We start from the raw sequence: 20,832 nt of genomic DNA, 5'->3' as shown, positions 1-20,832 counted from the left end.
AGAGAAAGACACTCAGGAAGAGGGGTGCTCCAGCTGGTAAGATGAACAAGTAGGGCTCACCAGTAGTGGGGGGGGATGGGGAGAGGGGCTCCATCACACACTGCAGTGTGGTGAGTTGGTGTATCCGAGATCATTCTAAATGCATACGCCCTTGAATCCAGCAATTATACTGCTGGGAGTTTGTCTTGAGCATAATGTCTGCCAAGTGAGGAGACAGAGATGCACGAAGATGGTCCTTCTAGTTGCTAATGGCGGTGAAAAGTTGGAATCAACTCTAAGGTTGAACCCTTGTGAACTGCTGGTGGGAATGTAAGATGGGGCAGCCACTGTGGAAAATAGTATGGCGGTTCCTCAAAAAAGTTAAATATAGGATTACCATACGTTCCAGCAATTTCACTTCTAGGTATCTAACCGAAAGGATTGAAAGCAGGAACTTGAAGAGATATTTGTACCCTCATGTTCACAGTAGCAGTACTGACAGTAGCCAGAAAGTGGAAGCAACCCAGTGTCCATGGATAGGTGAATAGATGAGCAAAACGTGGTCCATCCGTACAGCGGAATGTTATTTAGAATTTAAAAGGAAGGACATTCTGACATGGATGAGACGAGCACGTTATGATCAGTGAAATCAAACGGTCACAGACAGACAGATACTGTACGACTCCACTTGTACGAGCTGCTTAGAGTCGTCGGGTTCCTAGGGACAGAAAGTAGGGTGGGGGGGCACGGGCTGGGGGAGGGGATGTGGGGGTTAGTGTCAAATGGGGACAGAGTTTCAGTTTGGGAAGGTGGAAGAGTTCCGGGGATGGATGGTGGGGATGGTTGCACAGCACCGTGAAGGTGCTTCATGCCACTGAACTTAAAAATGGTTAAGATGGTGAACGTGATGCTATGCGTATTTGACCGCAATTAAAAAGAACGAGATTGAACCGTACATGCTGATGTCGGAAGGTGTCCACAAGAAAGGCAGGAAATGTGTGATGCTGGCAGCTCTGGGAGGCTGGTGCTGGGCAGCAGCAGGATGGCATCGCTTTCTCTGTCGCATATTACTGTGTCCTTCTGGAACTAGAATTGAGCCCAACTGGGACCTGAACCTGGAGCAACCTGGATTCCTCTGGAGGGTTCCAGAAGCCCATACATGGCCATGCACTGCTTCTGCTCCTCCTCCTGGCTGGTGGGGCTGACACCTTTCACATCTGTGCTTTTAACACCCAGCGGCTGACGCTCAGCAAGGTGGCCAGGGAGCCTGTGCTGGACACCTTAGTTCAGGTAGGTTCATCACTGCAGAGAAGCTGTGCCCCTAAGGACCATGGCCCAAAGCCCCCTAGCCCTACCTGACCAGGGGCATGTGCCAGAGAAGAGGGGACATCAGGAGACATGGTGTGGAGACATGGAGCACCTTCCTTCCCTGTCGCTGGCCTCAGTCTCCTCCTCCACAAAGTGGGTGTGGTGTTGGTGGAGATGGCGTTCAGTCTTCTCCCGGGTCCCTTCTAGCCTCGCTGCTCTGTTTGGCCTGCAGCCAGCGTGTCATGCCACTCTTGGCCGCGCTGGTGCCGGGCCCCCAGGGATGCCACCCCTCTCCCAGGGTGGCTGGCACTGAGTGGGGCTGGCCTTCCTGGTGTCCTGCAGATCCTGGCTCGGTGTGACATCACACTGCTGCAGGAGGTGGTGGACTCTACTGGCAGTGCCATCCTACTCCTGCTTCGAGAACTCAATCGGTGAGGAGGGCTTTGTGGGTCTAAACTGGGGGCCCCACGGAGCCTCAGGGCCGCTGACCCGAGGTTCCCCTTTCCTGGCAGATTTGATGACTCTGGGCCCTACAGCTTCCTGAGCAGCCACCTGCTGGGGCGTGGCACGTACAAGGAGAGATATGTGTATATCTACCGGTGAGTGCAGATGGTGACCGGGGCGGTCTGGACACTTGGCCCGGCGTGCGGTGGCGCAGTAGCCCCAAGCGTGGCCCTCACCTCCGCATCACACTTTTTCTCCTCAGTGGTTTTACCCTGGGGTCTTCTTGTCCTCTACCCCAGACAGCTTTAGTGCCCATGTGTCCCTCCAGCAGGTGGCCTTCCTTCTGCAAGTACAGAAGTGGGGCCCCCCGCCTCTCTCCTGTGGAAGCCACAGGGGCTCGGGGTGAGGCTGGCTCCCTCTTTGGGAGTGACTGGTTGCAGCTTCTGGGAAGAGGCTCACCAGGGGCCTGTCGTGGGTCCTGGGCAGACCCAGTTTCCAGAAACAGCCCTAAGTCCCTGGGAGGATAGCCTGGGGCGGGGGTCAGGATTGAGAGGGCAAGGGTGGCAGTCAGGGAAGGAGACCTGTTCCTATATATAGATGAAATTACATAATGTCTAGAATTCACTCCAAAATGATGGGGGAACAGAGACACGCCCATACAGTAGCACCGCTCATAACAATCTCAAAGTGGAAATGATCCGAGTGTCCGTCAGCTGATGAAGATAAACAAAAGGCGGTCTCTCCACGTAGTAGAATATCATTCAGCCTAAGAAGGAAGGAAGTCTGAGCCAGGCTGCAGCCTGGATGAACCTGAAACGTGTGCTAAGGGAAAGAACCAGACACAGAAGACTATGTATTATTGGATTCCATTCACATGAAATGTCCAGCAGAGGCGATGTACAGAGACAGAAGACAGATCAGGGGCCGCCAGGGGCTGGCGGGGAGGGGAACGGGAACTGCTCATGGGCGAGGTTTCTTTGGGGTGATAAGAATGTTCTAAAATTGATTGTGGGGATGGTCGCACAACCTTGTGAATGTACTGAATGCCACTGTATCGTGCATTTTACGCAGGTGAGTTTTACGATGTGCAAAATATATCTCGATCTAGAAGAAGTTCTAGAAAGAAAGGCTAGGCAGGCTGTGCTTACATGAAATGGAGCTGCTGGCGGAGGGCTTCTCCCTGAGTGCCAGGTCTGATGTGGGCACTTGCAAACTGAAACCAGTGGTCCACCAGGTCACAGAAGGCGCAGGTCCTGGATTCCTACACGTACGACGATCAGAATGACCTCTTTGCCCGGGAGCCCTTTGTGTGCCGGTTCTCTTTGCCCAGCAAGGGTAGGTAGGGATGAAGGGTGGCCCCCTATGAGGGAGCAGGAATGGGGGTCTGGTGGGTTCTACGGGGCCTTGGGGGGGACTGGGCAGAGGGGGCCAGGAGTGGCTGGGAGCCCTCTGTCCCCGGGGCCTTGCAGTCCTGCCCAGCCTGGTGCTGGTCCCACTGCACACCACGCCGAAGGCCGTAGAGACGGAGCTCAACGCCCTGTACCACGTGTTTCTGGACGCCTCCCAGCGCTGGCAGAGCGAGGTAGGGCTGGGCCAGTTGTATGGGAGGGAGGGGGACAGGACAGCCAGGTGGCCAGGCCCGACTGCTGCTTCCCTCTCCAGGACGTGATCCTGCTTGGGGACTTCAACGCTGACTGTGCTTCACTGACCAAAAAGCGCCTGGATGACCTAGTCCTTCGGACTCAGGCTGGCTTCCACTGGGCCATCCCTGATGGCGTGGACACCACGGTGCGGGCCAGCACCCACTGCACCTACGACCGCATAGTGCTACACGGGGAGCATCTCCAGGGCATGCTGCGCGGCGCAGCCGCCTTCGACTTCCCCCGGAGCTTGGGGCTCACCGAGGAGGAGGTAAAGGGGTGAGGCAGGAACGGGCTCATGGGGAAGCCCCTAGGCCCCGAGACTGACGCTTTGTCCCGCTGCCCACCCCCAGGCCCTCAACGTCAGCGATCACTACCCCGTGGAGGTGGAGCTGAGCTGTGCGGTGCACGGGGCCCACACCCTCAGCCTGGCCGCTCTGTTACTGTCACTGCTGCTGCTCCTGTCCGCCCAGCTGGGCCTGCTGGCCTGAAGCCACCGCATGCCAGCTGCCCACAGTTGCGAGGACTATGCCGTTTTCTGGACTCAGCCCCCCCTTCTATCCTGCCGTGCCACTCCTCTACGTGCCTTTGCTTTGGCTTGTGTTCTTTGGTTGGGACTGTGCTTGGCATGAGAATGTGGAAGAGGAAGGCAGGAGCCCTGAGGCTGGAGCCACGCCACTCTAAGCCCAGGTAGTGTCAGGAATGAGGACAAAAGGCAGGCTCCAGGGCTGGGGTGGGGGAATGAAAATCCCCCATGCTGCAATGAAGATCCCACGTGTCACAACTGAGACCCCGATGCAGCCAAATAAATAAATATTTATTGTATGACAAGACCATACACGCTGAGAACAGAAAGCTAGATTGCAGGGATATTACATGTGTGTAGCAGACATGGCAAAGGGTCATCTTTATCATATGAAGGGTCATATCATATCATATGGGACTCATATGAAGCAAGACCCGACTAGATACAGGGACGGAGCTAAAGAGTTCACACACACACACAGTAAGTAGTCAACAGGAAATGTTTAAGTTCATTGTAACCCAGCTAGCTGCCCTGACACCTCCTAGGCTGGTTAAAAGCATCTACATAAACCACTTATACTATCTACAAAGAAGTTACCTGTGTATGTGATCCCCCAGGGGAAAGGGATACAGGATACTACAGGCGAAGTAACAATGACCCCACTTAGTGTTATCACAGAACCCCTCCTTCCCCAGCTCCATTTCCCAGAAAACAGAGCTCATTAAAGACGGCTAGCAGGACATCAGAGCCGTTTAAGTGCAAGTTATGTTTTTATGATATAGAAGCATCAACTTTAGGTTAAAAGGTAGTTTTAAACTTTAGAAATGGCAGTTGCTAAGGATTACGAGATGCCAGACTGCAGCAAGGCTCTCCGGCTACTATGCTGGGCTCTGGAACCAAATCCCTTTAGGGTCCTCTTCTCCTGGCCTCACAGCCCCAGGCCACCCCACCTAGCAGAGCTCTGGGACTCAGCTGCTCTTACAGCAGGGTGGCCCTGGCAGTTGGTGTCAGATAGCACACCAGGATCCCCTGGGCCAGAGGACACTGCACGCTATTTGCCCAAAGGTCTCTTGTCGCCAAGCCCTATCTCAGCCATAGGAGCTTGATATCAGGAGTAAAGGGCCCTGGGAGTGAGGCCCTATAAGGGGTAGTGGGTTAGGCTTAGGATGGGGTGGGGTGATGAGATTTCTCAACTCTGTAGACGGGGAAATGTGGTTAGGCCCAGGACAAATGTTTACTCCAGGGGTAACTGGTGAAAATACAGCCAGAACCATGTCTGGTCTGCTTCCTTCCTCCCCATGTCCAACAATGTTCCTGTCCTGGTCTGGACCCTTGGGGAAGAGCTTCCACAGCTGCCTGAGACCCCTTTCCATGACCCAGGGTGGGTGCTTTACTAAGGAAGTGCTCCATGCACATGCAGGGGGACTTGTGAACCCACTGCCTGGGATCTAAGGCAGGTCTAAGTGCTGGTCCCGGTGCTGGCCCTGCTAAGCGCCAGCTGGCCAGCTTAGTGGTCAGCCTTTTTCTGAAGAGAAGGGACAGCAACCCTAGGACTCCCAGAGGCTCCCCACCCCCCATGAATCCAGATGCAAAGACAGGAGAAGAAAGTAGAGTTTATTAGTGGCCATAGGTGGGGAGGGGGCAGCGCCAAGGCTCTCACGAGTGCAGGGCCCGCCATTTGTCCAGCGGGCCACGATTAGGGATGTACTTGACCCCACAGCCATCCGGAATGAGCCGCTTTTCTGCCACCATGTTTTCAAACTCATCTGCATTAAACTTAGTAAATCCCCACTTCTTGGAGATGTGGATCTAGAGAGAGACAGAAACAGCCGAGTCAAGGAGGCCTGGGGACAGGAGCAGGGAAAGGTGAGACCAAGGCTGTAGCACTACATACCTTCTGGCGGCCAGGGAACTTGAACTTGGCCCTGCGGAGGGCCTCAATCACATGCTCCTTGTTCTGCAGCTTGGTGCGGATGGACATTATGACCTGGCCAATGTGGACCCTGGCCACTGTGCCCTGGGGCTTTCCAAAGGCACCACGCATACCTGTCTGGAGCCTAGATTGGGAACAGCATGCCAGTCATGAATGTCCACCGGAAAGGGCTGTCTCCAAGGTCCCTTAGGGCAACCCGTACAGACAACAGGCCGCATACACTACCGAGGAGGCTGCTGTTTGCAGCCATTGCGCACCGGGCCCCCATGGGGAAAAGAGCACAGTCGGCTTAACTGGCTGCAAAGAACACAGAGAACCCTAAAAGAGACTAGCTAGGATCCCTGCAAGGTGCTACTGCGCTCATCTGAAAGCCATCCACCCTGTGACCATGCCAGCAACCTGCCTGCCTGCAGCTCATGCCATTAGGCTCAAAGAGGAGCTCCTCCGGCAGAAGCACCTCCCTCTACCTGCTTCCCAGAGCCATGACGCCTTTTGTGTTTGTCTCTGGGACTGTCCACTGAAGTCCACTTGCTAGCCCTTTGGCCTGGCTTTGCTATGGGTGGTTGACTCTTTGTGAGGCCACCTCTTTGCCCTGACTGATGAAAAAAATAATCAAGCCCAGGCTTTAAGATATAGGAGAACATCTGAAAAGGCCAGGAGTCTCAGGACCCAGCTCACCTGTCAGCTCCAGCACAGGACAACATCTTGTTGATGCGGATGACGTGGAAGGGGTGGAGCCGCACTCGGATGTGAAAACCATCTTTGCCGCAGCTTTTCACCATGTACTTGTTGGCACAAATACGGGCAGCCTCCAGGGCTATTGGGGCAGGGGAGGCAGCAGAGTGAGACAAAATGGCACAGAAGCACTTACCATGGCTCTCTGGGAACACCTGTATTGGCTGGGGGAAGCTTAGTAAAGAGGCTCACGATTGGCTGCTCGTGATTAACGACCTGATAATTCCACTGCGGTGAGCTCTAGGTCTGGCCGGGGGCCCACATACAAGGGACATGGGACGGTGAGCAAGGAAACCTGCCTCACCTTCAGAGGAGAGCTGCTCATATTCATCCGACACCATGTGGCCACAGAGTGGGAACTCATCCACTTTTGCCTTCTTCCGCCCCAGGTCAAAGATGCGGATCTTAGCATCTAGAAAACAAATCTGGTTAGAGTGTGTGTGTACCATAGCCACTGGGTCAGTGCAGCCAAACCAGTTTGGGGGCTTTCCCACCACTTACCAGGGACACCTCGGCAGAAGCGAGACTTTGGGTATGGCTTGTTCTTGCAATACCGGTAACTGCGGGGAAGGGGAGGAACCCAAGTTAGCAGGGATTCACAAGTGAACTCCACAATAGGCACTTTGAGTTCTTCCTCAATCTACGACCAAAGGGGCGTTGGGAGAGGGGGAACGACACATGTCATCTCTAAGCTTGGTCTTCATTCCTAGAAATTTGGTGCTAAAGCAAGATGCGGCCAGAAATTAGGACACCAATGCTAGATTATAAAAGTAAAAAAAAAAAAAAAAACAAACCAAAAAAATCACCCTCTATGCCCTGTTGTGTTTTCAACTCCCTATAAGGCTAACATCCTGAAACGGACTTTCTCAATTTAAATACTGCGAAGAGTAACACACTTCGTGCCATCCACCTAAAGTCCTTTGGGCACGTGGCATTAAGTCGGCCTCCAAGCCTCGTGATGGGCGCCCCCTGAAGGGCACACGAGGCGGCTGAACACACTTTTCTGGGACTGCCCTTGGCGACCAAGGAGCCCACACGGCACGTCGCCTGGAAATAAGACGGGGATGGCACACAAAGACCCTGAGGGCACCGAACCTAAAAAGCAAGCGACTTTTCAGCTCTTAAGGCGGGATGCAAGGCGGACGTCGCTTGTAGCCCTAAAATGGGGCTAACGTATGCAGACCTGGGTCAACCGGCCACACCAACGAAAAGAGGGAAGCGGTAAATACCAGCATGAATTTATACAACCAAATGGTACAAAGACCTAAAGCGACCTAAAAGTTCTTGGAGAATACGCGGGGCCCGTTCCCAGGACAGGAAAGCCGCACTAGGGAGACCCCACCCACGGTTGCTTTTAGCAGCCAAACGCGATTCTCCCCCACTTTCCCAGCAGCGAAACAGGCACTCACCAGCGGGCGGGGCGGCGGCCCATGGCGACACCAAGATCTTCAGTGGCTGCAACAAAACATACAAGATCGGAAGAGCAGTCGAAGACAGGCCCTGAACTAGAGAAGAGAAATGGCAAGGGCACCGCACGAGCCACAACGGCCGACTACTCACCGCGCCGAAGGGAAAGAGATGCTCTTACGCCTGCGCAGGCCTTATATAGGCCGTCTCTCTTCACGCGTAGGAACCATAGAGTCCGGGTGAGGGCGGAGAGACACTCTGTCACACTTCCGGAACGTAGTCGCAGCGGGGCTCTGCGCCTGCGTGCGGGAGTGGTTGGGCACAAGCGCAGAGCGGGGAGGCGGCTAGGTCCCGTACCGCAGGCGGCCAGCTGGCGAATGGGGCTTCGCCACATCAGCGAGAGAAGCCGGCTTCCGGCTGGCCATTGTGGGCGTAGAACTCTTGCCCGAGGCTTTGCCGTAACTATAAAAGACGTATGTTCCTAGAGTTGAAAGAAGGAAAATGCCGAATGGGGCTTACGGCGGCCGCGCGCGTGTTCCCGGGCATGGCGGAGCCCGGGACAAGCCCTCTGTACCTTCCCGCTGCGCTCCAGAGCCCAGCAGGGAGGCGCCCTATTGGAGGCTCAGCCCACGTTCATTTGTCCACCGGGAGGCCGGAGCGAGAGGCCCGCCCTCGCCCCGCCTCCGTAACCCCCCCCCCCCAGGCCGTAACCGAAGAGTCCTGAGCCCTCTTGTTTGCGAGCTGTACGCCAAGTCCTCCTTTCCTGGAGAGCCGGGGCGGGGCCTGCGTCGGCCCCAGGAGGTCTGCGCCCTCCCGGAGTAAGGCCAAGAAAAAGCCGCCCCCCAAGATCCAGGGCTCAGGAGAGCCCGTGAGCACCGTTGGGCCCGCCCTGACCCGGCAGAGAAAAGAGACGTTGTGCTCCCCAGGGTGACTTGGAGAAGGGGAAGAGGAAGGTGGCGACCCCACCCAGATGGCAAACGAGCACTGTCACTCCTTGTGCGGCTGGGCCCCAGTCCTGGCCTCTGAGAACTGCCTTGATCTGTACTCCTGGGAGCTTCCACACTCCCGGGGCCCAGAATGTGGCACCCACCCCCACACACAGTTCTTTCCCCGCCCACTGAATTCCAGCGCCTCCTGAGTGTGCCTCTGAGATGTTCACGGAACCACCCCCCGCCCGCCCAAGAATACATCCAGAGAAGTGTCCAGAGCTAGTACCCATACCACCAGGGATCTAAGTATCCGCCAGAGGTGCCCACGCTTCTAGAGCTGGGGATAGCAAGAAGGTAACAAAGTCTTCCCCGTGTGACTTGACAGGTGTGACACACCTGTTCTTCTCCAGGACGACCTTTCACTTTAGTGAATGGGTCCTTTAGGAAGGCTTGGGAAGATTTGCGCTGTGCACTTCCAGCACTGCTGCAACTAGGTCCTTCCCAGGGAACACGGCCTCCCCTTCCATCAGGGGGCTCTGGGTCTGGAAACTGGGTGAGAAGATGTGACTCTCCACGGGGGCAACTCAAGTCAGGGTTTTGCTCCCAGAACTAGAGGATTTAGGGTTATACGCATCAAGCAGTCCTGTAGCAGTCTGCCCAACTATTTCCTTCTTAGAGGCTCATTTTCTTTTTCTTTCTTTTTTTTCTTTTTTTTTTTTTTTTTTGGGGTAGCGCGCCTCTCACCACTGTGGCCTCTCCCGTAGCGGAGCACAGGCTCCGGACGCGCAGGCTCAGCGGCCATGGCTCACGGGCCCAGCCGCTCCGCGGCATGTGGGATCCTCCCGGACCGGGGCACGAACCCGTGTCCCCTGCATCGGCAGGCGGACTCTCAACCACTGCGCCACCAGGGAAGCCCTAGAGGCTCATTTTCTGTGCCTGGCTCACCTGGCTCCAGCCCGTCATTCTTGCTTTTCCTGGAACGTGCCACGCTGTTCCTGGGGTCCTTAGTCCTTCCGCTCGTGTTCCTGCGCTAATGGCTCTCTCAGCGCCTTGCTGAAAAGAGCTGCTTCTGGACCTATCCCTGGAGCACAGTTGGGGGATGGAGTGTTCAGGCCGGATATGATGAATGTACTCTCAAATTCCTCTCTCCCTAAGCCTACGGATTCTGTCCTGCACCTCCTGTCAGGGCATTTCTGGCATCAAAACCCATGAAATGCAGGTCAGTGGTAGGTCCAAGCCAAGCATGTGAGGTGCTAGACTACACAGCAGCTGTATGTCCTAATACTTTTTTATTTTTAAATTTATTTATTTATTTATTTTTGGCTGCATTGGGTCTTCGTTGCTGCGCGCGGGCTTTCTCTAGTTGCGGCGAGCGGGGGCTACTCTTCGTTGCGGTGTGCGGGCCTCTCGTTGCAGTGGCTTCTCTTGTTGCCCGGCACGGGCTCTAGGCGCGCGGGCTTCAGTAGTTGTGGCTCGTGGGCTCTAGAGCGCAGGCTCAGTAGTTGTGGCGCACGGGCTTAGTTGCTCCACGGCCTGTGGGATCTTCCCGAACCAGGGCTCGAACCCGTGTCCCCTGCATTGGCAGGCGGATTCTTAACCACTGCGCCGCCAGGGAAGCCCCTGTCCTAATACTCTTAATCTGGAACCTCTAGTAAATACACTATCAGTTAATCCACCCCATCGAGTGGCCCACCTCACCTACTGAGTCGCACACCCTGAGAACCTACTACCACAAACGTTCAAATACAGTTCAGTTGGTAGATATCAGTGAAGTCTGGAAAATATTTTTTTAATATCCTTGTGGAAAATACGTATTGACGTATGAGCTCTTTCCTCTAGGGTCAGGCTTTGGTCTGTCCCCCTGGATCACGCTGTGATTAGGCCCCAGTTACGGGTCTAATGGCAACAGGGTGTGGTGGCACCGGTGTGGAGGACAGAGGGTGTCCCCTTGCAAGGCATCTGCGCCAGGTGAGGTGATGACACAGTCCTCAAGGGAGAGAACAGCAGCCTGCCAGAGACGGGAGGGCAGGCTACTTCCACCCGCAAGGGAGGCTGCAGGGGACCGGGGGCTTCCCGACTGTCAGCCTCCACCGAGGGCAACCAGATGTCCCGATTCTAGGCTTCAGGGTCCCACTCCTCCAGCCAGTGCCGTACCCTTCACACGAGAAACATGGAGAGGCTGGGAATTCAGGTGACCTTGGGATTCTGCAACCCGCACAGTGATGCAGGTTTCGTTTGTGTTTGTAGTGTTTGATTTCCAGTACCGTCAGCCCTGCAGGTTGCAGGAGGAAGAGAAGTTTTAGGGCTGCCATGGAAGTGCTCTGGCTGGCATACTGTGCCTTGAGCTGAGAGGTAAGGAATCGGACCTTGTCAGTTTTTTCTCTGTGCACTCCCGGGGACACTGTGGAGTCACCCCACACACAGCCTTGATCCCCAGCGTCCCCTCCACGACAGTTCAGGGCAGCAGCCGCTGCGGCTCCCCTGGGCGCTTGCTGCACTTGGCCCTTCATCCCGGTCAACCGCAGGGGAGAGCTTGATGAGCGGTGAGGCCCCCGCAGGTCATGGGTGCCTCGAGCCCCACTAGGTTACCCAGGGATCGGAGGGCTGGAGGAACAGAGATGGTACAGGAAGAAGCTGCCCCCCACCCCCAGAGCCTGGGAAAAAGGGAGGGGGTTGACGTCATCTGAAGCCTAGAAGGCAGGATAAGGGGCCTTGAAGAACAGAGGCCGGATCTCTGAGGAGGGGCTGCGGCAGTTTCTCAGGGAAGGAGAAAGCAGCAGCATCGCTAAGAGGGGGAACGGGACAGGAGGGGCAGGAGGTGATTTCCGAGGCACCACCTATCTTCCAGGGCACTGGTTCCTTCTTCGGTGGCATCCGATCTGTGGTTCGATTCATCTGTTGAGATTTTTATTTCAATGACTGTGGCTTTGTTTTTAATTCCTAAAGTTCTTTTTCTTCTTCAAATCGGCCTGGGCTTTTAAAATTAGTCTTATCTTTGTGGTTCCTTCCTTGGTATCTTTGTTTTGTGTCTCGGAGGCTGCTGAAGATTTGGGGAGCTGGAGCAGCCTTCTATCACAATGATGCAAACGACTTGTAAATACCCATGAGAACTGCTCTCTGATCTCAGGAGAATCCAAAGGTAATGTCAGTCTGTGTTTCAAAGGCCGCCCCCCGCCCCCTCCCCCCATTAAGCACAAGAGTAGAAGGTGTTTCTCTTTCTCACCCTCCTTCCTTTATGGGCTGGCCCAAGGCCAGGGCGGGGATAGTCACCAGGACTCGCCTCTGATGCCTTCAGGACAAGCTGATGTGCCACACGCACCACGGCCCCGGGAGCCTCCCTGCGAGGGAGCAATCCAGATGCAGCGCCTCCCCGCAAAAGGACGTCAGGCTTAGAGGCCGGTGTCCTTGATCCACACCTCGCCTCGGCCACCTGCTAGCTAGTGATTCAGAACAAGCTCCTCAACCCTTCTGTCATGTTGGCCTCATTTGCTCATCTGGAGGATGGGGATGACATGCTCCCGACTTCCTAGGGCCACCGCGAGGGTGGAATGGACGAGTCCAGGCACGGAGCCGGCACTCACAGCCCTCACTGAAAACTATATTATCTGGCCTCTGACAGGGATGCCCTGGGGACAGGACGTTGACAGGGCCAGTCGTCCGTCCAATGCTCCATGAGGGTGGGCGGTGTCTTCAATTTGAGCTGGCAGACCCGTCTTCCGCTGGGCCTCTGGGAGTCCCGAGGGGGAAGCCGGGGGTGAGGTGTCCCCTTCCAGGGAGCGACTGCTCTTCGGGGAGCCCAGCAGTACTACCACGACGGGGGGCGCTGGGCATCGTCTCTCTCAGCCTGCGGTTCTCTGAAGCCCCTCTGTCTGCGGCGGGGGGAGGGGAGGCAGCCCCAGCTTGTGGATGATGGGGGCAGGGGCTCCTCTCCTGCTCACTCAGACCCATGCTGGGATGGACCCACTTCTTCGTACAGCCCTGTCCTTCCTTTTCACTGTGCAGGTGACTGTTCAAGAGCGCTGCTTTCAGGCGGATTCTCAGTTCTGCTCTCTCACCTTCTGCGGCCCATCAACTCTGAGCCCCTCGGAAAGCCTGCCCGCAGCTCCTCTCCCAGGCCCAGCCTCGGCCCCAGCCACCCCACTGATTCCATTTGCGGTTGCCCCCATGGATCTCCCTCGCTCCCCTGCGGGCCACCTATGCACTTAAATGATATAGCTAAACTCTTCTCCTTACACATTTCCTTGTCTTCTCCCCAAGTGGACTGGCACCCTGGAGGGCAGGGGCTGGGTGTCTGAGAGGCACTGCCCCCAGTCCCGGTCTACATAACGTGGGGTCATGTGACAAACACCACCTCCCCACAATCTGCCCCCGTGCGCAAGCGCATACACACACACACACACACAGACACACAGACACACACACACACACACACACACACACACACACACACACACACGGAGTGATTGGCCGGCAGGCCGATTGCCAGCCAGGGTCAATGAGGAATTTGCTGTGGGACTCAGAAATCCCGCCCGCCCCACCCACTCCCGCAGTCACGACACTCTCCTCACACGAGGGAGGAGGCCTTTGTGCCCAAGATACATAACCCAGAAATCATCAACTGAGAGTTTAATAAATTTGCTCATATAAAATTGTATAGCTTCTCGGGCGTCCCTGGTGGCGCAGTGGTTGAGAGTCCGCCTGCCGATGCAGGGGACGCGGGTTCGTGCCCCGGTCCGGGAAGATCCCACATGCCGCAGAGCGGCTGGGCCCGTGAGCCATGGCCGCCGGGCCTGCCCGTCCGGAGCCTGTGCTCCACAACGGGAGAGGCCACAACAGTGAGAGGCCCGCGTACCGCAAAAAAAAAAAATGTGTAGCTTCTTGACAGCCCAAACCAGCCAGCCTAGTCTTTCAAGACAAGAGACAGACTGAGGGAAAATATTTACAACACATGGAACAAAGGACTAACAGCCCAAGTGTATGACAAGCAGGGTCTTTTGGGGAGGCAATTAGGTGCTGGCCATTAAAACTGTAAATGTCCATAGGCTTTGACCTGGCAGGGCCACTTAGAGGTAATTATTCTAGGGTGACATTGACACATGTTCAGAGCAGGTAGCAAAAACAAAGAAAAAGGAGAAGAAGGAGAAGAAGAAGAAGGGAAAAGGTAAAAGTTCATCAGTTGGGCATTTGTTATGTAAATTATAGGACGTGTACTCTATCAAATACCGCGCGGCCAGAGAAGAAATGAGCTAGATGTTTCTGTACTGACATGGACGAATTTCGAAGCTATATTATTGCTAGTTAAAAGAAAATCACAATTGTATGTACAGGGTTTGTGTTTTTTAAAACTGTGTGAGTATAACTATGTCGGTGATTGCATACAAGAACATAGTTAGAAGTGAGAAACAGAACCGTTAACAGTCTTGCTTAAGATAACGTTTTGTAAAAACTTTCAATTATGTGCTTTAAATACATGCGGGTTGCTAACGTGTAAAATGGTCCAGCCACTGTGGAATGCAAATTGGCAGTTTCTTCCAAGGCTAAACGTCCACCTCCTTAGAACGCAGCAGTTGCACTGTTGGGCAGGCATGCCAAAGAAATGGAAACTTCTGACCACAGGAAAACCTGTACACGAATGTTCATGGCAGATTTATTTGTAGAAGCCTAAAGTGGGAATCGGCACCATGTCCCTCAGTGGGTGAAGGCCTGAACAAACTGTGGCTGATCCAACCAAGGACGACAGCTGGCAATAGAAAGGAAGAACTAACTATTGATACCTGCAACCGTTCCGATGGATGGATCTCAAGAGCAGTGTGTGAGTGAAAAAAAGCCCTGGGTGGCTCGCGGGATCCTAGCTCCGGCCCGGAGCAGGGATGGAACCCCTGCCCTTGGCAGTGAGAGCGGGGACTCCTACCCACTGGACCGCCAGGGAAGTCCTTATGTAATGTCTTCAAATGACAAAATTACAGAGCTGAGAATAGAATCCGGTTGCCATGGGTTGGGAGGAGGAGGGAGGGGGCTGTGGCAACGAAAGGTCCACAGGAGGGGTCCTTGTGAGGGGACGGGCTGGATAGTGATGGCAGTGGTGGTCACCTGACTCCAACACACACACACACACACACACACACACACACACACACGGGGATAAAACCCGGAGCAGCTCTCCGCTGGCACCAATGCCCTTTCGTGGTGTGCGGTCCCACTAGCTGTGCAACAGGCTGACGCTGGGGGAACTGCGGGCGGTGCTCCGGCCTCTTGGACGTTTCTGTGTAACTTCCTGTGAACTTAATTCCTCCAGAATACAAGTTCACACCAAAAGCACACAAGCAGGGCTTAGCGTGTACACATCGGACCACTCGCGCGACTCTGCACGGACAGTCCCTGCTCTCCCGGCAGGGACACCTAGAGGCCCGCAGCCGACCCGGTCGCCGGCTGAAGAAAAACCGCGGGGGGCAGAGCTGAGAGGGGCGCGTGGGGCGGGGGGGGCGGTCTGCTTGTTTTGATTGGGCAAAGGAGGTGCCCGTCACACCAGAAGGGCCGGGTTTCCTGGGGGCGGGTCTCGTCACGAGTCGAGCTCGGTCATTGGCGGGGCCAGCTGGAAGGGGTGGGCAGGAAAGCGGTGCTCCGCGGCTTACGGTGGGCGCGCTGAGGGGAAGTGAGGAGACCCGCGTGGGGGCGGTCAGGGCGGGGCTCGACGCGCCGGGAGAACGGCCCGGCCTTGTGGTCACCGCCCAGCTTCCCCGGACTCCGCCCCCCACCCCTCTGGGTCCTGGGCCTGGCCAGAGTCCCCGTTCCCCGAGTCACCGGGGGCCTTTGGCTCCGCGATCCTGAGAGCTTCCACCCTCCCGCCACCCCACCCCTTGCCTGGCCCACTGTGTTCCAGCGCCCCTGAGTGTGATTCGGACGGTTCCCTGTGAAGCACGGACCCGCCCCCCTCCACACAGGCGTGGTATCCAGGGAGAGGTGGGCAGAGCTGCGGCCGTGCCCAGAAACTTGGTGTCGGCCAGGGGTGTCTGTCCATGCTGCTGGAGCGGGGGGGACGGCACGAAGTAACAAAGTCTTCCCCATGTCACTTGACACGTGTGGCCTGCTGGGAAGGAATCCTGCCCAAGCACGCCTGTTCTCCAGGACAACCTGTGGGTGCCTGCCTGCCTGCCTCTCACCTGGGAGGTCAAGGTGAGCCCCGCAGAGAGAGAAAGCTCATGGCTTCTCTAGAAGAGGGTGCGATCAGGAACCGTCCATCCCGGTGGTGGTTCTCACGCTGAGAGGCGCGTAAGAACACCTGGAGGGCGCGTTCAAGCCTGGGTTGCAGGGCCCCACCCCAGAGGCTCTGATCTGGCACACCTGGGGTGGGGCCTGCGCATTTGCTAGTCCAGCAATCCTGGGTGATGCTGCTGCTGGCCAGGGACCCCACTGTGAGAAGCACTGCTCTAGAGGGCTGAGACTCCTAGGTGTGTGCCCCCTGCCCTACCCCAGACTGGCTCCTCTGCAGGGTCCCCACGGGCCTGGGAAGCGCCAGGAGGATGCTGGCTCTCGCGAGATCTGGGGCTTCCCATTGAGCAGCCTTCCCCCTTCCCCGCCTGAGGATGTGGTCCACAGCGCACCGCCCCCCCCGCCTCCCCCCATCCCCCCCACCCCCGGCACCCCGGCAGGATCAGGTGTCAGGTTTGTACACGTGCTCAGCAGTTCCCGGACTGGGGCTGATAACATCTGGACAGACACTTAGGAGGGAGGGACGGAGGCCTGGGCGTGGGGATGGGAAGAACTCTGATGAGGCAGAGGAAAAAAGACCTGACCGCCGAGCTCAGAGGTGGGAAAGGAACACGGGCCCTGAGACCAAGAGTGTGGATTTGGGGGAGCGTGGAGGCCAGAAAGGGGGTTGTCTGCCCGGGAACTGCCCTGACAGTTGTCTGGTCTGTGGGCGTGGCCAGTCCTCTCCAGCCGCCGCCGCCGCCTTTCCTGCCAAACGTTCCTCACCAAGAGGGTCTCCCAGCTCCTGGGTGATGCTGCCCAGACCTGCTCAACGCCCAGCGCCACCACCCACCGTTCTGGCCAGTCTTTGCGGTGGCTGGTCTTTGTTCGGCTCCAGGATCGCCCGCCTTCTAGTTGGAGGCGCAGAGCAAATGCAGGGCCAGTCACCAGGCACCATGTGTGCCCGGAACCAGCAGCTCTGGGACCCCAACACTCGAGCACGCTCTGGCTGTGGGATCAGATGGGGGGTAGCCTTTGGCGTGCACTTTCCGCGGTCCCCTCCTGCACTCCCTTTTCCTTGGCGTCGTTGAGCTTTCCTTGTCGACTGGTTCAAGCTCTCTATGCCTTAACGACATGAGCCCTGAGTCACGTCTTGCTACTATTTTTTTGCCCCACTTTGTCACTTGTGTCTTGACTTTGTGGTTTGGGGTTTGTGTTGGCCAGGCATACGATTTTAGCGTTTGTGTCATCAGACTTTCCAGGCTTCTCCTAATGGCTTCTGGGGCTTCTCGTCGGTTTGTTTGCTTCAGACTGACTTGGAGTGGTCTTCTCCATTTAAAATGATCGTGTATTAGTTACCCATTGCTGTGTAACAGATTACCCCAATCGTAGCACCTTAACACAGCCAACCGTCGTAATCTCCTGCGTGTGTGAAGGACAGGACTCTAGAAGGCTTGGCTGGGGGCTTCCGGCTTGGGGTCCATCCCAGGCTGCAGTCGAGGCCTCCGCTGGGGCCACAGCCCCATGGTCTGCCTAGGGTGTGGGGATGGGTGGGGGCAGCTCTGCTTCCAAGGTGGCTCGCGTGGCTGTGGCGGTGCCTCGGGCCTCCCCACCGGGCCTCTCCCTAGGGGTGCTCAGGGTGGGGCTTCGCCAGAGCCCACGACCTAGCACAGAGCAGCCCCGAGATCGAGGCCTCAGTGTTTCTCTAAGAACTTCACCTCGAAGTGACACCCCCTCACCTCTGCTGTAAGTTTATGGCTTACACGGGTCAACCCAGGAAGAGCGGAGGAGGGGACGGTACCCGCTAGGGCGTAGCTTGTTCGTGTTCATGGCGGATGTGAAGGCTCAAAGGAGTGTCCTCGCTCCAGAATCTGTGTGCGGGACTCCTGGTCCGCACAGGCCCCTTGGGAATGCGTCCTTTGTCTGAGCGGGGGTGGCAGGTTCCAGCCCGGGACCCAGAGAAGCAGGGCCTGTGTTTGCAAGGGCACGGTGGGTTTTCACCTTTAAACGGTTGCAGACAAAACACACAAAAAGCCAGAGAAAGAGGGCCTTCCCTGGTGGTGCAGCGGTTAAGAATCCGCCTGCCCATGCAGGGAACACGGGTTCGAGCCCTGGTCCGGGAAGATCCCACGTGCCGCGCGGCAGCGAAACCCGTGCGCCACAGCTACTGAGCCCGCGAGCCTGAACTACTGAAGCCCGCATACCTAGAGCTCGTGTTCCGCAACGAGAGAAGCCACCGCAGTGAGAAGCCCGCACACCGCAACTAGAGAAAGCCCGCGCGCAGCGACGAAGACCCACCACAGCCAAAAATAAATAAAATTTTAAAAACCAAAGTTAAAAAACAAAAAAAGCCAGAGGAAAGAAAGAACATGTGACAGGACCCCAGCGTGGCCCACAAGGCCAGCGGTGCGTGCCCTCTGCCCAGGAGTTTACAGCCCCGATGGGCGTCCTGCCTAGTTGCGCTGCCAAGGCGCGGGGGCCAGAAGCGCTTTCGCATCACAGCAGCCCATCCACTGCCAGGGCCGTGCAAGTGCGCACCCAGGCCTGGGCCCCAGTGCTCCCCGACCTCCAAGGTCCCCGCCCCCTCTCCTTCTCAGTGGGGTGGGGGCGGGGGCAGCTACCTTGCCTGAGGCTGGGGTGGCCTCTCTGTGCCCATAGGTGCAGGCCCTCCTCTCCCAGCTCCCCTCCCCGCCCCGCCAGCCTCCCACCGCGCAGCTGGGAAGTGGGTAGGGGCAGGGAGCAGAGAAGGGTGGGCCCCACTGTGAGGGTGCAGGCTGGCGAGCCCCTGTCCTCAGTGACCATGCCAGGTCGCCCCGGGCCGGGCTGTGACGGCTCAGCAGTGGCAGGCGCCAGCCCGGGGTGGCAGGCGAGTGTCCCTTTGGTCCCAGCAAGGAGCTCCCACTGTGGCCGAGGGAGAGGTGCCCGCCGCATCCTTCTTGCCTGGGAGTCAGACGCGACTCCCCGGTGACACGCTTGGTGGCTCTGAATTTCTCACGCAGGTTCTGTGGGCGGTGAGTGCCTTTCCTGTTGGCTCTCGCTGCTGGGCAACGCCGGGGCCCTTGGCGACAGCTCTCCGGCCCCGTCCGAGGCCGCCATGCACTTCTTGAACCCCAGGACCGTGGGTGTCGGGAGAGCCGGGCTCTCTGTCTCCGTCCCAGGAGCAGAGGCCGAGGCCGAGGCCGTGCTTGCTGGGCCCGGCCTCGTGGCTGTGGTGGTGGCTGCCGGGGACACCCTCCGGCCGCGATGTGGGGCCGCGGGGTCCTGGGGCTCCGGGGGACGCGCGGGCCCACTGCAGCCCCACACTCCTGGGCCATCTGACTGTCCCCCAAAGTAGAGCCATCTTCCAGTCCCTCAGCCCTGGGCAGAAGGCACGACAAGGCGGGCCCAGCTTCCCTGCAGTTCCCTCTGATGCGGCCTGCCCACGGGGGCCCAGGGCACTGCGTGGGCGCTGGTCCTCCCTCGCCCGAGGGAGCTCTTCCTAGCGGCCTGCTCTGTGGATGGGCATAATCAGGGCAGCGGCCAGGCCCTGTCCCCACCCGGCCGCCGCCCACCTGCAGTGCTCATCCTTGGCCCTCACCCTCTCCGCCTGCCCGAGGACCTGGGTGCCTCCCCCCGCTGAGTACGGGCGTCAGTACCTGGCCCGTCCTCAGTAGGTGCTCTGACCGCAGGGCAGTCTCCCAGCCCCGCCCATTGTTTAGCGCTTTCCTCAGTCCTGCTCCCCTGGCTGCGGCCTCGCTGGGCTTGTGGGGACCTTCCAGACGCGCGCACGCGCGCACACACACACACACACACACACACACACACACACTCCCATCACTGGCTTCATCGGGGTTCCTGGGGGGTGTGGAGGTGGCTGCCCTGGAGCGCCCTGGCCCTGCGCCCTGGAGTTGGGTGAGGCCGCCCGTGCTGGGGGCCTGCATGGGAATCCCAAGGGTCTCCAGACTACTGTCTCCCTTGTTGAAGTGCTGGGGCTCCCTCACTGTCGGGTGGGCGGCAGTCCCATCCTGAGGGGCCGGTGCTCCCCTTTCCTCAGCCGGGTCCCTCCCATCCTCCTGGGGGAGCGGGCAGCAGGGAGGGTCGGGTGCAGAGGTGTGGCCAGAGCAGGGGTGGAGGCTGGCCGTGGGGTGTGGGTGGTCAGCTCCACCATCCCCCTGCCCTGCCCTGCCCGCAGCTGGACCTGCAGGATGGGGGGCTGCTCCCAACTGGGGCGACCGGCCACCCCGTCCCTAGACTTAGTAGGTGAGATGGGGCCAGCCTGGGGGAAGGCGTGTGGCCGCGACCTCGTCTCTGCTCCTGGCACCTGCTGGTGAGCGGGGCTCGGGCGTGGGCGTGGGGCCTGTTGGAGCTGGGCCACCATCCCTGCTGGCTCTGGGTGGGTGGCCCGGGCTGGACACCCTGCGTGGGAACCTGGCTGAGGCCCAGGCCTCGCACTTTCCTGTCTCCTAGCAGCCGGGGTGTCCTCTGGGGGATTTGCTCAGTGGGGCCAGGTCCCAAGCCATTTCTCCCCAGCAGGATGGGGTCTCGGTGGTCCTTTTCCTGGTGCCATCTGCCTGTTCCCCACCCCCACCAGAAGCCCTGGCAGGGATGGCACCCCAGTCACGCTCCCTCCTGACCCCTGCCTGGGCGGGCCTCAGGCTCAGGCCTGGTCTGTCCCCTGGCCTCTGTCCTCAGGGCTGTCGTCAGGGTCCCGTTTCCCCCCTCCAGGGCGGCATCTTTTCTGCCGCTGACGCCTAGCACGCCTCA

General features: G+C 57.8%; 2 protein-coding genes and 1 non-coding gene across 5 annotated transcripts; 1 reads left to right on the top strand and 2 right to left on the bottom strand.

Annotated features, from left to right (window-relative positions):
* The first annotated feature begins 935 nt into the window (after positions 1-935).
* DNASE1L1 (deoxyribonuclease 1 like 1) lies at positions 936-3,862 on the top strand. Its single transcript, XM_065900312.1, has 8 exons — positions 936-1,003; positions 1,101-1,269; positions 1,630-1,718; positions 1,800-1,886; positions 2,966-3,066; positions 3,201-3,313; positions 3,394-3,642; positions 3,725-3,862. Exons 1-8 carry the CDS (start codon positions 936-938, stop codon positions 3,860-3,862), a joined length of 1,014 nt encoding a protein of 337 aa, XP_065756384.1.
* A 1,628-nt stretch (positions 3,863-5,490) lies between these two features.
* RPL10 (ribosomal protein L10) lies at positions 5,491-8,144 on the bottom strand. Of its 3 annotated transcripts, XM_065900350.1 has the most exons (6): positions 7,975-8,144; positions 7,067-7,125; positions 6,870-6,977; positions 6,509-6,647; positions 5,792-5,954; positions 5,491-5,706 (listed from the first exon to the last, which is right to left on the bottom strand). In XM_065900350.1, the coding sequence occupies exons 1-6, from the start codon at positions 7,995-7,997 to the stop codon at positions 5,554-5,556; spliced, it is 645 nt and encodes a 214-aa protein (XP_065756422.1). In that variant the 5' UTR covers positions 7,998-8,144; the 3' UTR covers positions 5,491-5,553. The 3 variants fall into 3 exon arrangements, with proteins under 3 accessions (XP_065756422.1, XP_065756424.1, XP_065756425.1); XM_065900352.1 differs by lacking the exon at positions 6,870-6,977 and having other exon boundaries at positions 7,975-7,997; XM_065900353.1 differs by lacking the exon at positions 5,491-5,706 and having other exon boundaries at positions 5,835-5,943; positions 7,975-8,010.
* Positions 5,999-6,133, bottom strand: LOC136143142 (small nucleolar RNA SNORA70). Its single transcript, XR_010657843.1, has one exon. It is a non-coding gene; the product is annotated as a small nucleolar RNA SNORA70 (small nucleolar RNA).
* Positions 8,145-20,832: the final 12,688 nt, after the last annotated feature.

Source organism: Phocoena phocoena, chromosome X, assembly GCF_963924675.1.
Source record: "Phocoena phocoena chromosome X, mPhoPho1.1, whole genome shotgun sequence".
Lineage (NCBI taxonomy): Eukaryota > Metazoa > Chordata > Mammalia > Artiodactyla > Phocoenidae > Phocoena > Phocoena phocoena.
The sequence above is the reverse complement of the archived record's forward strand: the minus strand, read 5'-3'. Positions and strand labels throughout refer to the sequence as shown.